Source organism: Macaca nemestrina, chromosome 10 (genome assembly GCF_043159975.1).
Source record: "Macaca nemestrina isolate mMacNem1 chromosome 10, mMacNem.hap1, whole genome shotgun sequence".
Classification (NCBI taxonomy): domain Eukaryota; kingdom Metazoa; phylum Chordata; class Mammalia; order Primates; family Cercopithecidae; genus Macaca; species Macaca nemestrina.
Genome location: NC_092134.1, coordinates 32,076,873 through 32,093,628, shown reverse-complemented (window position 1 = coordinate 32,093,628; position 16,756 = coordinate 32,076,873). Strand labels below are relative to the sequence as shown.

The following is a 16,756-nucleotide window of genomic DNA, read 5'->3' as shown; positions in this document are numbered from 1 at the left end:
GCCCTGGGGTTTAAGAGGAGGTGGATATGGAGTGAATGCCCTGGGGCAGCTGTCCAGGTAGCACCTGCTTTTCACCCATGTCTAACCGAGCAGGACTTTTAGCATTCCCTCATATTGCTCCAGGAACACCAGCACCTATGGTGTGGCCTGCTTAGCTGGTTTCTGAGGGAGGGGAAACTAATTGTCCAATGGCCATTTGAGGGAGAGAGGCTAGAGTAGAGTTTATAGATTTCTCTAACCTGTGCTCTCACTCTACCTGGTATCTACAACCTACCTCTCCCCACACACCACCACCATCACACACACATACCAGTTCAAGATAACCTCCCATCTCCCCTGAGGTTTCTCAGGGTCTTTGTTTTTTGCTTTTGTTAGTCCCTGGAATCTACTATCTTGCTTCTCCAGGACTGATTTTGGCAGAAGGTGCCATCAGCTTAAGCTAACTGACCGTCTCATTAGGAACCAGAAGCCCCTATAAACTTACCCCTCCTCATTCATATATTGTCAAATTGATAACTGCAGCAGAAAGCTGTCTGTCTCCAAGTGTTTGTGTATCAGCCCCAGGGAAGTACGCTGATTGGTTCTATTTTGAGCCATGTGTCCCCTTGGGACCAGCAGGAGTTACCCGGGGAAAGGAGAATGGAAGACAGATGATCCAGGTAGCCAAAAACAATGATAACTGCAGTCCATTCCAGAATGGACACTGATGGTGCAAGCTACACTTTCTAGCAACTCTCAGTAAATACTCTGATAGAGGCTGGATGCGGTGGCTCATGCCTGTAATCCCAACACTTTGGGAGGCCGAGGCAGGTGGGTCACCTGAGGTCAGGAGTTTGAGACCAGCATGGCCAACATGGTGAAACCCCGTCTCTACAAAAATAAAAAAATTAGCCGGGCCTGATGGCGGGTGCCTGTAATTGCAGACACTTGGGAGGCTGAGAAAGGAAAATTGCTTGAACCAGGAGGCGGAGGTTGCAGTGAGCCGAGATCGCGCCATTGCACTCCAGCCTGGGTGACAGAGTGAGAATCCATCTCAAAAACAAACAAACAAACAAACAAACAAACGACAACAACAACAAACTCTGATAGAGAGCACAGTCCAGTCAAATACCACTAGAACCTTCAAGCTTGGTTTGATACTGAGTGCCCAATATACAGCTTAACATTCCCTCTGGCATGTGAAATAGACAAGCTTCAGACATTTGTCTCACAGCAGGTATTTGAGTGCTGCCCATCTCTCCTCTATTCAAAGAAAGAGAAACTTTTAGAATCATCTGAAATACTTCACATTCTGATATAACATGAAAAACCTGTTTATATTTGGTGCATTCTCAAAGGGGCAATAAAGTATACTTTATAGGTAGCTATAAAGTACCCCCAAAAAAGGTTATGCTTTATGAACCTATCAGTCATCATTTCAATTTGTCATGGACATTGGTATGATTTATACTGGAGGCAGAAATGAGCTTGGCGGTTTTGCAGTAAAAATGGATATTTTTGCTTTCTGCTGTGGTGTTTGCAATAGAATATATTATTCTAGCAATAAAGCGTTGCTAGCTGTCTTTGTGTTATGTGCAGAAGGTGAATATAGTGATTACCCAAGGCTTTAATAAGAGTAGAGTTGGATTTAGTTAATGGTTCTGCTCTTTTTTATAAGGCTGAAATCCAGAGGGCAGCCCAGAAAATGTTTGCTCAAAACTACATAAACAAAATAGCCATGTTTTCAAAGTGAATAAATGAGGCATTAAAAACAGTGCTTGGGAAGGTGAAAACCTTTAAAGCAGCGCTAACAATACCTTCCTGGTCCTAAATATAACTAAATCCATACACATATGTATGTGTATAAGAGTTTTGTAGTACACAAAAGGGAATTCTTAGTAGCACTGTTGGGGCTGCTGATAAATGTTCAGCTAGATGAGCCACATAAAGAGAATTGTCTCCTCTATGAACTACCTCACAATTAGAGGAGGCCTTTTCTTATTTATGGTTCAAAAGGAATATTCCCCCCACCCAAAACAAAGCCTGTAAAACTCATCATATCATCACAGCTATTTTTACAGAACTTGAAAAACTTTGAATTGGAATATCATGTATGAGAAATGAGCTCAACACTGATTCTTATTATTCGCAGGTAACCCACCTTTTTGACAACGGAGCCACTGTCTTCTTTGCTGTTTTCATGGCAGTCTGGGGTAAGTGTTCTAAAACCATAGAACTTGAGTTTTCCTCATATGCCCTATGATATATTCCCTTAGAAGTTTCACTTTGGATGTGAAAGAAAGAAGCCTGAGTAAATGGAGTTGGCTTTCCTATTAGCAGAAAGTTGGTAAATAATTTATTGAGTTTATTTTAAATGATATTGTAGAAGAGAGACATGTCTGATTTCTCTTAAACCTTCAACAATGTCGTTAGCACTCTGTTATTAGAGTAAAATTTACTTTCTGTTGGACACAGAAATAAAGCTTATGGTACAACTTTAGTTTAGGTCAGGGAATAACTGAAACACCATCTCAGTATATATAGGACTTTCTGTTGTAAGTGGCTAACATGTGAGTACCCACCTTTAGCTTACTTCTAGCTCTGTACAAAATTACCCCTAAAAACAAGGCCTATTTGCAGGACTGAATTGAGTTTTTTGATATCATTTCAAACTAACAGCCCCATCACACAAGGTGTGATGGGAACAGTCAAATATTTGGAAGCAACAGGACTTGATTGAAATCTCAACTCTATTTACACACTAGGCTGTGTGATTTTTGGCAAGTTATTTAACCTATCTCTTTGTAAAATGGGTTAATGAATATATAATAGTCAAATAATTATAAAGCTTCAATTTAATGATATAGAAAAACATCTCACAAATTCATGGAAAGCAGTTAATGGCAGTTACCTTTGGAAAGGAAGATTCATGGAAGAGTAAGTGAACAACGATGAGAGACGAACTTTATGCTATGTATTTTAGTCTGTTTTGAACTTTTTACAATTACACTTTTCTCTTATAACTTTAATTGCCAAAGTCTGAATTTTGATGTAACAAAATTCTACTAACTTTAGACTTAGGCTCATCTTGTTCATTATGTCTGCTATGAATATTGGAATCTTCCCCATCTTGCAGCCCCCGGCTGAAATGTCATCTGCTCCAGCCAAAAGACGTCTTTCTCCTTTGAATTTCCGTGGCATTTTGTTCTTAGGGCACTTAAAATTATTTTTGCACATAACTTATCTTGCCTAGTAGATTTATGGTCCTTGAGGACCATTATGATCATCAGAGACCTCATATGGTTTTTTTGGGTTTTTTTTGTTTTTTGGGTTTTTTTTTTTTTTTTTTTTTTTGAGATAGATGGAATCAGTAAGTTTCTGTTGGATGGATGGGTGGGTCGATAGATAGATGGGTGGATGGATGGATGGATAGATGAATGGATGGGTGGATGGAAGGAAAGAAGGAAAAAGAGAAGAAAGAGAAAGAAATTACCAAAAGTATTTATTTATGATACAGCGAATGTATTTAAGAGATCTTTTTTGGTAAGTGGAAACATAAAACCTTGTTCACTTGAGGTAGCTTGTTCTTGATATATTGTGTCTTTTGTATCTATAGACTGTCAAAGGAAAATTGTCCCACCCATCACAGCTCTGTTGAAGGGACATGTTTTGAACCCCATGACTCCAGTCCCTCTCAGCCAGTAAGCATTTGAACCAAGATCAGTCAAAGCACAGGTTGGTGAGTGGCCTGGGAAAAGACCTGAGGTTCTGCCCAGACAAGAACTGGTAGGGCCACCCAGATTCTTATTATGAAGAATGTGGACTAGGAAATGTAATGGGAACTAGGGAGTTAGCAGCAGGAATTGACACTGAAAAATACAGAGGGCAGGAGGGAGGGAGAAAAAGAAAGATTAAAATTGACCATTGGGTAGAAGTAGGGACCAGGAGGAATTAGGAGGCTAAAGTTATGAGAATCAGAACCTAGAAACAGGTAGAAGCAAAGAACTAGGGGAAAAATTAGAGGGCGACAAAACTAACTGGGAGAAAATGCAAGACAATCCCCCAGAGAGAAGCAAAGAGAGAATATAGCCAAGTCATGTTATTAGTGGAGTGTCAGGATGAAGACCCAGACTCTCTTGTGGCTGAGGCCTCTCTCAAGCTTCGGGCTTCTGTATCCTGTCTCTGAATAGGCCATGTCTTTTTTCCTGTAGGATTCCTGCCTCCCTTGGTGGACCTTGTGAAAAGCTTTCACTGTTCATGCTACCCTTAATGCATCTCTGTCCCTTGCAAACAAACTAACCCTAACAGAATTTTGATTACAGGACTGAGCTCTCAGATAAAGAATGTGTATCTAGTTTTGCTAGAATCGATTACTATCATAAACCATGATTAGGATAAGCCATATAATGCTTAAGCTTTGCCATGGTCACAAATGAGGGGACTTTGGAAACATATTCATTTCCTAAATCAGTATTGTAAATACTAAATGTATTCTGTAAACCTAAATGTATCTAGTATTCTGCAAACCTAAATACTAAATGTATATTGTAAACCTAAATGTATTCATTTCCTAAACCTTTTCAGGTCATAGCACACATAAAAGTGAAAATATTTATGAAGCATGCTTCTATACATGGAGGAGCCTCCTCATGGCCGTGGATAGGGCTGTCCCAAACACCCTAGCCTTAGACGCCACAAGGGTTGAAAGGATTATTATTATTATTCCTGGCATAGTCATTTGGAAGCTCTGCCTTGGGCTGCTAATTTATTCTGTAATGAGTTAATGCTTCTATATAAAGAGTGGTATCCTGGTGGTATTCTGGAAGAATTATAACACAAAACTTCCTTACCCACTTCAATATTTCACCAATTTCAAATATACCTTGAATTAAATAATGGTTTCTTCTCACAGTTTACCTCCTGAGACTACATAGAAGTAAATTTTGGTATGATGACATTTGTTCATAAGGCAGAGGTTATTACTCTCCCCCAGTACCTCCATTATAAAATGGATTGCATGCCCTCTTTGCAAGTTGAGTTTTATGTTATGGATGACAAACAGGTTTTGTTTTATCCCCTTGCCAACCTCAGCTGATTGGTGCTGGCTGCCTGGAACACGGAGTTGAGAAGTTTCTGAAGTTGAAAGTGGGTGGATTGGAGATTTAACAGCTCTTGTGCTTTGGAGTATACTTTGTAAGACTCTGATGGATGTTCTGTAATAAACTTTGGGCACAAAGGAACATTTTAGGGCCATTCCAGGCAAGACATGCCTGGAATAATTCACCCTCTAAATTGCTTTGTTTTAGATGACAACTTATTGCTTAAATCCCATATTATTCCCAGAAATGTACTAGTTTGAGAAAAAGAATGAGTTGCCCCAAGTGTTTCTTTGTAGATAGAGATAATGCCTTTTGCAGAAATCTGAAAGAGTCAACAGTATTAACAGTTCTATTAATAGCATTCATTTTTGAGGGATTACTATGTACTAAATGCAGTCCTAAGCATTGCCCATGTATCATCTCGTTTAATCTCTCCAGCAAACTTGTAAAAAGGTACTGTTCTTATCCTCATATGACAGATAAGGATACTGCAGCAGTTGCCAGAAAGTGGCAAAGCCAGGAGTTAAACTAGGCAGTCTGAGCTCCTCTGCTCTACTGCTAGAATCAGGTATTGTTTGTTACCTTTTCCTCCTGTTTTGGAGACCTGAACCTTAAAATAAAGGACTGCTATGCCTGTCCTGAGCCCCATTTATCCTGCTTTGAGACAGTGATGTTCTATAAAAACGTGTCAGTTCTAATGGAGCTCAGTTTAATGGTCTCAGGATCATTTCTTATGATTGACAAGTTATAGCATTAAAGAAAACAAATGCACTCTATTTTCAGGAAATTGCTAGATATGGAGCTGATGAGAACAGATGTAAGTGGTTTACAAGACTTCTGAAGGGCTGGGGTTGACGTGTTCATTTTGTTGCCTTTGCTTTGTGTGTTCACCGGAAAAAAATAATAAGGCTCCATCTGGAACCAGTTTGTAGAAACTGGGAGGGTCTTGGTGTTGGGTTAGGAATCCTGACAGAACTCCACTACCTTTGTTCAGGCCACATCTGTGTGAGTGCAGGGCTCCCTGGGGATCCCTGAGGTATGCTGTGAGCCTGGGTCTGGGCTGGAATTACAGTGTGGCCCATTCCTCAATGCTCATTTTTGTTCAGAAAGGTCCAAGGGGCAGAATGATTATGGACTAAATAGCTCCTCTCCCGAGGGAAAAAAAATGAGTCATTAGGCAACTAGATGTTTGCAGAGACCTGTCGGGGAAGCAGATTATTTCCCTCTGTTCTGTTTCTGGTTTGGTTTGGTTTTTTTTTCTCTTTCTCCCTTGTTTTTCATTTTCTACTTTTAGGATTGCCAAAAGTTAAGTTATCCCCAGTAAACACACAAAGATCCTCAGAGCTCTTTAATCGAAATGACAAGATTGTAATTATTTAGTGTGATCCTGTTAGTAATTGTTGGATGAAGTAGGTCTCATTTAAAAAAATACATTTTGTAAGAATCAGCCTTTTGTTTCTAGATATTTATGCTGACTTTGTATTTCATAGTCTTATCTATGTGTTCAACAAAAAAACTGGTAATTTTATGTTGAAAAAGGTACACATTTACTAGAGGCCTACCATGTTTGTATGCACATTCACATAGGATACCTCATCAATTTCTCATCACCCATTAGAAAGAAATTACTAACCTCATTTTATAGATGAGGATACTGAGGCTCAGAGAGGTTATGCAATTTGCCCAGGATTCCAGTAGCTGATAAGGTGTGGAGCCTGAACTTTAAACCAGATCTGATCTATTTCACTCCAGAGTCATTCCAAAATGTGTCCACCATGTTGTGCATCTTCTGTGAGGTATGTCAATTAAGATGTCATTAACTCATACACAAAAATGAGTAAGATGTGATCTCTGCTTTCAAAAATCTCACTATATTAAAGGAGAGTTGATAATTATAATACAGGGCAAGTCCAATTTAAAATAGGCCAGTGAGGGTTAATGTAGTCAACTTCCTGAGGCAAAAGGAAAAGCAGAAAATGTTCACCCAAGAAGAGGTATGAGGTATTGGAAAGAAGTCTTAGCTTTGCCAGGCAAAGTAGTGGGGTTGGAAGGAGGTGTAGATAACATTCTTAGGTGACAAGAGTGTTTGTAAAGCTCTGAAAAGGAAGAATTGGCTGTTCATAGGGATAGGGAAGTTGAGTGTGTGTTACTTTCCTAGGGCTGCTGTAACACAGTACTACAAACTGGGTAGCTTGAAACAATAGAAATTTATTGCGTAACAGTTCTGGAGGCTTGAAGTCCAAAATCAAGGTGTCAGTGGGATTCTGAGGGCTATGAAGGAAGGATGTGTTCCATGCCACTCTCCTGGATTCTGGTGATGGTTGATGATTCTTGGCCTTCCTTGGTTTGTAGACGCATCACTCCTATCTCTGCCTCTGTCTTCACCTGGCATTTTCCCTGTGTCTCTGTGTCTTCACGTGGCTGTCTTCTTCTCAAGACACTAGTCATATTGGATTAAGGGCCCAGCCTACTCCAGTTATGACCCCATCTTAACTAATTACATGTGCACTGACCCTATTTCCAAATAAGGTCACATTGTGAGGTAGTGGGACCTTTTTTGAGGGGACACAATTCAACCCATAGCAGAGTACCCATTGAAAGCTGAGAGCTGCTTATCACAGGCCACTTGTGCCACAACAGAACATGGCTTCATGCTGTAAGCAACAGAAAGCCATCTGGAGTCATAATATGGGAAGAGACATCATCAATTGTATTTGGGAAGTAACTCTGGCAACAGTGTAGGGAGAGGTGAAAGTGGAGGCCAACTGGTGGCAGGCAGGCCCCTTAGAAGGCATTCCAGTGCTCAGTCAAAATATTATGCAGAATTTGACTTCAGAAAAGGTCCAGTTTCCAGAATAAAAACCACATGTGTAATAACTAGCTTTAGTTATTTATAATATGCAAAATTTGTGAACAATGTAAATGTCCAACAATAGAACAGTTTGGTAAATTATAATCAGCTATTATAAATTGCTCTTTCAAAGCATGTGATAATACAAAGCTTGTATTTAAAAAATTTTTAAGTATACAAGTAAAACATGATTTTGAATATTAAATGTAAATGAAAACTGAAAAAAATGATGTCATAATATTAATGGTGGTTTGCTTTATGTGGTGGGATTGTGGGAAGATTTTTTTCAACTTTAAGTATAATCTATGTGCAATAAAATCCAGCAACTTTAAGTGAACAATTCAACAAGGTAGGTCAAATGTATATAGTCATGTAAGCATCACCATAATGATGATATATAACAGAACATTTTTATCCTCTCGAAAGTTTCCTCATGCCTCTGCAGTCAGTCCCTTGGCAACCTGAAACCTGCTTTCTACCACTGTAGTTTCACCTGTTCTAGAATTTCATGCAAATTAAATTATTCAGTATGCAGCATTTTGTGTCTGGCTACTTTTCACTTCAGTTAATGCTGCTGAGATTCGTTTATGCTGTTGCATGTGTCAGTAGCTGGTTTCTTTTTAGTACAGAGTAGTATTCCAGTGCCTGAATATGTCATATTTTGTTCGTCTACTTACCAGTTAATGAATATTTGTGTTCAATGTGGTTTTTAACTATTGTAAATAAACCTGGAAACTATTGGCTCTTCTAGTTTTTTTTTTTTCTGTACATTTTCGTAGAAGCCTTTGTATCTGTTCATCTAGGATGAATAATTAAAAATGGCATTGCTGGATCATGTGATAAGTGAATGCCTAACTTTGTAAGAAATTGTTTCCCAAAGTGGCCATATCATTTTGTAGTCAATATCAGCATGATTTGAGAATTCCAGGTGTTCTGCATTCTCACAAGCACTTGGAATTGTCACTCTATAATTTTAGTCATTTTAGTGGGTATATAGTATTATCCCATTGCAGTTTTAATTTGCATTTCCCTAATGAGTAGCGATGTTGAACATCTTTTCATTAGCTTATCTGCAATCTGTGCATCTTACTTGGTGAAGTGTTTACTCAGATCATTTGCCCATTTGTTATTGGGTTGTTTGTCCTCTTCTTAAGTTAAAAGAATACTTTTATATATTCTGGATAGAAATGCTTTATCATACATGTTGCAAATATTTTTCCCTGTTTGAGGCTTGAATTTTTATTTTTTAATGGTGCCTTTTGAATACCAAGAGTTTTTTCTTTTTATATACTTTAAATTTTGTTTCTGTCCGTGTTTTTTATGTTTTATTTATGAAATCTTTGCCAAACTCAAAGTTTCTAAGATTTTCGTCTATCAAAGATTAGATGGTTGTAGATATGTGGCATTATTTCTGAGGCCTCTGTTCTGTCCATTGGTCTGTATATCTGTTTTGGTACCAGTACCACGCTGTTTTGGTTACTGTAGCCTTGTAGTATAGTTTGAAGTCAGGTAGCATGATGCCTCCAGCTTTGTTCTTTTGCTTAGGATTGTCTTCGCTATACGGGTTCTTTTTGGTTCCATATGAAATTTAAAGTAGTGTTTTCTAATTCTGTGAAGGAAGTCAGTGGTAGCTTGATGTGGATAGCATTGAATCTATAAATTACTTGGGGCAGTATGGCCATTTTCACGATAGTGATTCTTCCTATCCATAAGCATGGAATGTTTTTCCATTTGTTTGTGTCCTCTCTCATTTCCGTGAGCGGTGGTTTGTAGTTCTCCTTGAAGAGGCCCTTCGCATCCCTTGTAAGTTGTATTTCTAGGTATTTTATTCTCTTTGTAGTAATTGTGAATGGGAGTTCTTTCATAATTTGGCTGTCTGTCTGTTCTTGGTGTATAAGAATGCTTGTGATTTTTGCACATTGATTTTGTATCCTGAGACTTTGCTGAAGTTGCTTATCAGCTTAAGGAGATTTTGGGCTGAGATGATGGGGTTTTCTAAATATACAATCATGTCATCTGCAAATTGAGACAATTTGACTTCCTCTCTTCCTATTTGAATACACTTTATTTCTTTCTCTTGCCCTGACCAGAACTTTCAATACTCTGTTGAATAGGAGTGGTGAGAGAGGGCATTCTTATTTTGTTCTGGTTTGCAAAGGGAATGCTTCCAGCTTTTGCCCATTCAGTATGATACTGGCTGTGGGTTTGTCATAAATAGCTCTTATTATTTTGAGATATATTCCATCAATACCGAATTTATTGAGAGTTTTTAGCATGAAGGGCTGTTGAATTTTGTCAAAGGCCTTTTCTGCATCTATTGAGATAATCATGTGGTTTTTGTCTTTGATTCTGTTTATATGCTGGATTACGTTTATTAATTTGCGTGTGTTGAACCAGCCTTGCATCCCAGGGATGAAGCCTACTTAATCATGGTGGATAAGCCTTTTGATGTGCTGCTGGATTCGGTTTGCCAGTATTTTATTGAGGATTTTTGCATCAATGTTAATCAGGGATATTGGTCTGAAATTATCTTTTTTTGTTGTGTCTCTGCCAGGCTTTGGTATCAGGATGATGTTGGCCTCATAAAATGAGTTAGGAAGGATTCCCTCTTTTTCTATTGATTGGAATAGTTTCAGAAGGAATGGTACCAGCTCCTCCTTGTACCTCTGGTAGAATTTGGCTGTGAATCCGTCTGGTCCTGGACTTTTTTTGGTTGGTAGGCTGTTAATTATTGCCTCAATTTCAGAGCCTATTGGTCTATTCAGGGATTCAACTTCTTCCTGGTTTAGTCTTGGGAGAGTGTATGTGTCCAGGAATTTATCCATTTCTTCTAGGTTTTCTAGTTTATTTGTGTAGAGGTGTTTATAGTATTCTCTGATGGTAGTTTGTATTTCTGTGGGGTCGGTGGTGATATCCCCTTTATCATTTTTTATTGCGTCTATTTGATTCTTCTCTCTTTTCTTCTTTATTAGTCTTCCTAGCGATCTATCAATTTTGTTGATCTTTTCAAAAAGCCAGCTCCTGGATTCATTGATTTTTTGAAGAGTTTTTTGTGTCTCTATCTCCTTCAGTTCTGCTCTGATCTTAGTTATTTCTTGCCTTCTGCTAGCTTTTGAATGTGTTTGCTCTTGCTTCTGTAGTTCTTTTAATTGTGATGTTAGGGTGTCAATTTTAGATCTTTCATGCTTTCACTTGTGGGCATTTAGTGCTATAAATTTCCCTCTACACATTGCTTTAAATGTGTCCCAGAGATTCTGGTATGTTGTATCTTTGTTCTCATTGGTTTCGAAGAACATCTTTATTTCTGCCTTCATTTCGTTATGTACCCAGTAGTCCTTCAGGAGCAGATTGTTCCGTTTCCATGTAGTTGAGCAGTTTTGATTGAGTTTCTTAGTCCTGAGTTCTAGTTTGATTGCATTGTGGTCTGAGAGACAGTTTGTTATAATTTCTGTTCTTTTACATTTGCTGAGGAGTGCTTTACTTCCAACTACGTGGTCAATTTTGGAATAAGTGCGATGTGGAGCTGAGAAGAATGTATATTCAATCAGTAGCATTTTTATATGCCAGCAGTGAACAATCTGAAAAAGAAATCAAGAAAGTAATCCCATTTACAATAGCTACAAATACAATCAAACAACTAGGAATTAACTAAAGAAACAAAAGATCTCCACAATGAAAACTATAAAACACTGACAAAAGAAATTGAAGAGGCTTTCTCTAGAGGTGACTTGCTGGGAGAGTGTCCCTGGCTTTGAGTCCCTGTTGCCACCCTGCAGTCGGTGGCCTCCTCCCGGAGCAGAGCAAGGTCAGGTGGCCCCTGCTTGAGTCCTGTGTCGCCATGGCCACTGTTCCTGAGTTGCTGCAGCAGCAGGAGGAGGACCGTAGCAAGCCAAGATCTGTATCTGTGGACGTGAATGTTGATCCCTCGCTTCAGATTGACATATCTGATGCGCTCAGTGAAAGAGATAAGGTCAAAGTTACGGTGCACACAAAAACCACACTGCCCACATTTCAGAGTCCAGAGTTTTCTGTTACAAGGCAACAAGAAGACTGTGTGTGACTACATAACACTCTTTTTGAAAGAACGGTCTATGCTGGGCTTATTGTGAGTGTTTTAGAAAATCAAATAAGCTAGTTCTTTCTGCCTTGTTATTCATTTAGTTTAAAGAGATTTATGTCTACTTTTTGTAATGGATTGTGAAAATTTTGATTTCCTCTACCTACTAGAGTATTTGCTAACTGTTGGTTAAGTGGAAAATATGTGAAGGAACAGTATTACAGCTTTGAGGTAATGCATACAGGCTTACATTATTTATGCTGTAAAGTGGTGTAAACAGTATAATGACTTTAGTCTTATCTACCTTTAGGTTTGGTTTTTCTCTGGTATGTTCTTCCCAATGTCAGTGGAATTGATTTCTAGGAAACAGCAGTATTGGTAATAGTATGTGATAAGATTTCTCAAAAGTGCTGAAGGAGGCCATGCCTGTAATCCTAGAACTTTGGGAGGCCGAGGTGGGTGGATTACCTGAGCTCAGGATTTCAAGACCTGCCTGGGCAACATGATAAGACATTGTCTCTACTAAAAATATAAAAAATTAGCCGGGCATGGTAGCGCATACCTGTAGTCCCAGCTACTGGGGAGGCTGAGGCAGGAGAATCCCTTGAACCTGGGAGGCAGAAGTTGCAGTGAGCCGAGGTTGCACCACTTCACTCCAGCCTGAGTGACGGAGTGAGACTCTGTCTCCCAAAAACCAAAAAGGGGCCAAGGAGGCAGTTTTCAGCCCTTGATCCTTAATTCTTAGCTGCAGGAACAGAGACTTAGCTGATTTTAAAGGAGATTTCCATCCTTTTTGTCCTGCCACACAGACTGAAGAATCTGTCCAAATGACGATTTCTTAATAATTAAACAAAATTAGTACTGAAGCTTATATTTGGATATGTTCTGTTCATTCAAAATTAGAGTCCTTGATTATGCTTTGGGATTAGGGAAAAAATCCTTTGGAATACTGGAGACTTCATAATCTTGATAGCTAATCATTGGTGTTTAGCATTCATTACACTAGTTTTAGGGCAACATTGAAGCAGTATAGACACTGTTGTGCTCTGAACGATTGTCTGTAATGGATAAACTGGGCAAATGATTGCCATCAAAGTGAATACAGAAAGATCCCTCCTTTTAAATGGCCAGAAGAAACAAGGAAGGTTAAGAAAAAACAGGAGTTGACTTTTAAGTAGCCCTATAGGAGTGGAGTGGTTGTCTCCTGTGGACCAGCAAGAGTAGAATGAGGCACCAACTAGAAAACATTGCTACTGGGACAAGAGGCTCATGAATTCCTGCCTCTGCTGCAGATTCCGCCTGCTCCTATGAAGCCTGACTTCGATGGTCCTTGAGATAAAATGCAGAAACTGGGAGAAGGTGAAGGGTCTATGACCAAAGAAGAATTTACGAAGATGAAATAAAAACTACAAGCTGAGTATCTCGCTGTTTTTAAGAAGACTGTGTCCTCCCATGAAGCCTTTCTTTAGTGGCTTTCTTCTCACCCTGTTCTCAGTAAAGATCGCAACTTTCATGTTTTCCTGGAATATTATCAGGATCTAAGTGTTAGGTGGAAAAATACTAAAGAGATGTTTGGTGGCTTCTTCAAAAGCGTGGTGAAAGTGCTGATGCAGTCCTTTTTACTGGAGTTAAGGAGGTAGATGACTTCTTTGAGCAAGAGAATAACTTCCTTATTAACTGTTACAATAGGATCAAAGATTCTTGTGTGAAATCTCACAAAATGACCAGATCTCATAAAAATGTTGCCGACGACTATATTCACACTGCAGCCTGCTTACATAGCCTGGCTTTAGAAGAGCCCACAGTCATCAAAAAGTATCTGTTGAAGGTTGCTGAGCTATTTGAAAAACTTAGGAAAGTAGAGGGTCGAATCTCATCAGATGAAGATTTAAAGCTAACACAGCTCCCCCGATTCTACATGCTCAACATCGAGGCAGTAAGGATCTCTTATATAGATGCACCAAAACCCTCATTGACTATGAGAACTCAAACAAAGCTCTGGATAAGGCCCAGTTTAAAGAGCAAAGACATCAAGTTGGCTGAGGCACACCAGCAGGAGTGCTGCCAGAAATTTGAATAGCTTTCCAAATCTGCAAAAGAAGAACTGATAAATTTCAAACGGAAGAAAGTGGCAGCATTTAGAAAGAATCTAATTGAAATGTCTGAAATGGAAATAAAACATGCAAGGAACAGTGTCTCCCTTTTGCAGAGCTGTATTGACTTGTTCAAGAATAACTGATATGCCTTCACTCTGAAGAAAAGAAATGAATGTGAAAGAGAGCCAAGCGTCACTTGCACTTAAATCATTACCACGGAAGATTTATTATCTTCAACTTTAGTTTAAAATTATGTGAATAAACATTTTGATTTCTGCAAATCAAACATTTAACCATGTTGGTTTAAAACTATTATTGCTTGCTACTTGGACATAACTAATTTTTCCTTGTGCATTTAATACCTCTGGGCAGAATCCAAATACTGAGTTCTCTTGTAGTACATCTTTAGTTACTAAGAAAGCGTGTAGGAGACATATGCCTTCTGGAAACACGTAGAAGCAATCACCTGGCCCATGTCCCTACAAACCCATGAATGTCAGGGAGGTGCCAGTTACAGCAGGTGATTCACCTACTTGAGGCAAGTAACAGACCTTTTATTCCTCGCTGAAGGTGGGGTTTGTGTTTTTGTTTTGTCCACTGTTACTCCCCTGGTAGTCATCTGGTGTTTGTGTTATAACAACAGCAAGAAAATCTCATTTATCTTTATATACTCTTTGCATCTCCTTTTTTTTTTTTTTTTTTTAGTTGAGATATAAATATTTGAGGGGAGAAAAGTATCTACGGATATATATGGAAACAGATAATGTGGTCTACTTTATAAGATGGCCAGATCTACATTAGGAAAGGTATGAGCTCCCTCCCTAGTGGCCATGGGAGGTGAGGAGGGGGCGGTGTATGTCTTTGAGCATTTGTTTTTTATAAAGTATATAATAAAATAATAGTGCTACTAAAAAGAAAAAACAAAGAAATTGGAGAGGACACAAAAAATGGAAAAATAGTCCATGTTCATAGATTGGAAGAATCAATATTGTTAAGATGCCCACACTACCCAAAGCAATCTACAGATTCAATGCAATCCCTATAAAAATACCAATTACATGCTTCACAGAAATAGAAAAAATAATCCTAAAATTTTTGTGGAATCACAAAAGACTCAGAATAGCCAAAGTTATCCTGAGCAAAAACAATAAAACTGGAAGAATCACATTACCTGACCTCAAATTACGCTGTAGATCTATAGTAACCAAAAAAGCCAAGTACTAGCATAAAAAACAGACACATAGACCAATAGGATACAATAGAGAGCCCCAAAACAAATCCACACACTTACAGTGAACTCATTTTTGACAAAGTTGCCAAGATTGGGGAAAAGTCTCTTCAATAAATGGTTCTGGGAAAGCTGGATATCCATATGCAGAATAATGAAACTGGATCCTTATCTTTCCCCATATACAAAAAAAAGACTTGAATATAAGACCTCGAACTATGAAACTACTAAAAGAAAGCATTGGGGAACTCTCCAAGACATGAAACTGAGAAGAGATTTCTTGAGTAATATCCTACAAGAACAGTCAACCAAAGCATTAAAAATGGACAAATGGGATCACATCATGTTAAAAAGCTTCTGCACAGCAAAGGAAACAATCAAAGTGAAAAGACAACCCACAGAATGGGAGAAAATATTTGTAAACTATCAATCTGACAAGGGATTAATAACCAGAATATATAAGCAGCTCAAACTACTTTGTAGGAAAAAGACCTAATAATACTGTTTAAAAATAGGCAAAAAGTTGAATGAACATTTCTCAAAAGAAGGCCTACAAATGGCAAACAGGCATATGAAGAGGTGCTCAATATCATTGCTCATCATAGGAATGCAACTCAAAACTACAATGAGATATCATCTCTCCCCAGTTAAAATGGCTTTTATCCAAAAGCCTGGCAACAACAAATTCTGGGAAGGATGTGGAGAAGAGGGAACATTTCTACACTGATGATGGGGATATAAAATTAGTACAACCACTGTGAAGAAAAGTTTCGAGGTTCCTCACAAACAAAAATAGTGCTACCGTATGATCCAGCAATCTCATTGTCAGGTATATATTCAAAAGAAAGGAAATCAGTATATTGAAGAGATATCTGCACTCCTATGCTTGCTCTAGCACTGTTCACAATAGCCAAGATTTGGAGGCAACCTAAGTGTCCATCAGCAGATGTATGAATAAAGAAAATGTGGCCCTTATACTCAATGAAGTACTAGTCAGCCATAAAAAGAAAAAAAAGAATGAGATCATGTCATTTACAACAACATGGATGGAACTGGAAGTCATGTTAAGTGACATAAGCCAGGCGCAGAAAGACAAACTTCACATGTTGTTCTCACTTGTTTGTGAGATCCAAAAGTGAAAACAATTGTATTCATGGAGGTAGAGAATAGAAAGATGGTTACCACAGGCTGGGAAGGATAGTGTGGTGGGGGTGGAGGGGTGAAGGGGAGAGGGGATGGTTAATAAGTACACACACAAATAGAATGAATAAGACCTAGTACTTGATAGCACAACATGGAGACTATAGTCAATAATAATTTAACTGTACTTTTTAAAGTAACTAAAATAATATAATTGGATTGTTTGTAACACAAAGGATAAATGCTTGAGGGGATACCCAGTTTTCCATGATGTGATTATAATGCATTGTGTGCCTGTAGCAGAAT

The 16,756-nt window shown here is 38.6% G+C and overlaps 1 protein-coding gene and 1 pseudogene across 8 annotated transcripts in view; both read left to right on the top strand.

Moving 5' to 3' along the window:
* LOC105493844 (anoctamin 4) overlaps positions 1-16,756 on the top strand; it is a 380,690-nt gene that overhangs the window by 307,735 nt on the left and 56,199 nt on the right. For all 8 annotated transcript variants that reach the window (XM_011761778.2, XM_071071254.1, XM_011761784.3 and 5 more), the window contains one exon: positions 2,132-2,192. In XM_011761778.2, the coding sequence (XP_011760080.2) occupies positions 2,132-2,192 (61 nt within the window). The remainder of the gene's footprint in view (positions 1-2,131; positions 2,193-16,756) is intronic.
* On the top strand, positions 3,361-16,501 carry LOC105493843 (sorting nexin-5-like; annotated as a pseudogene).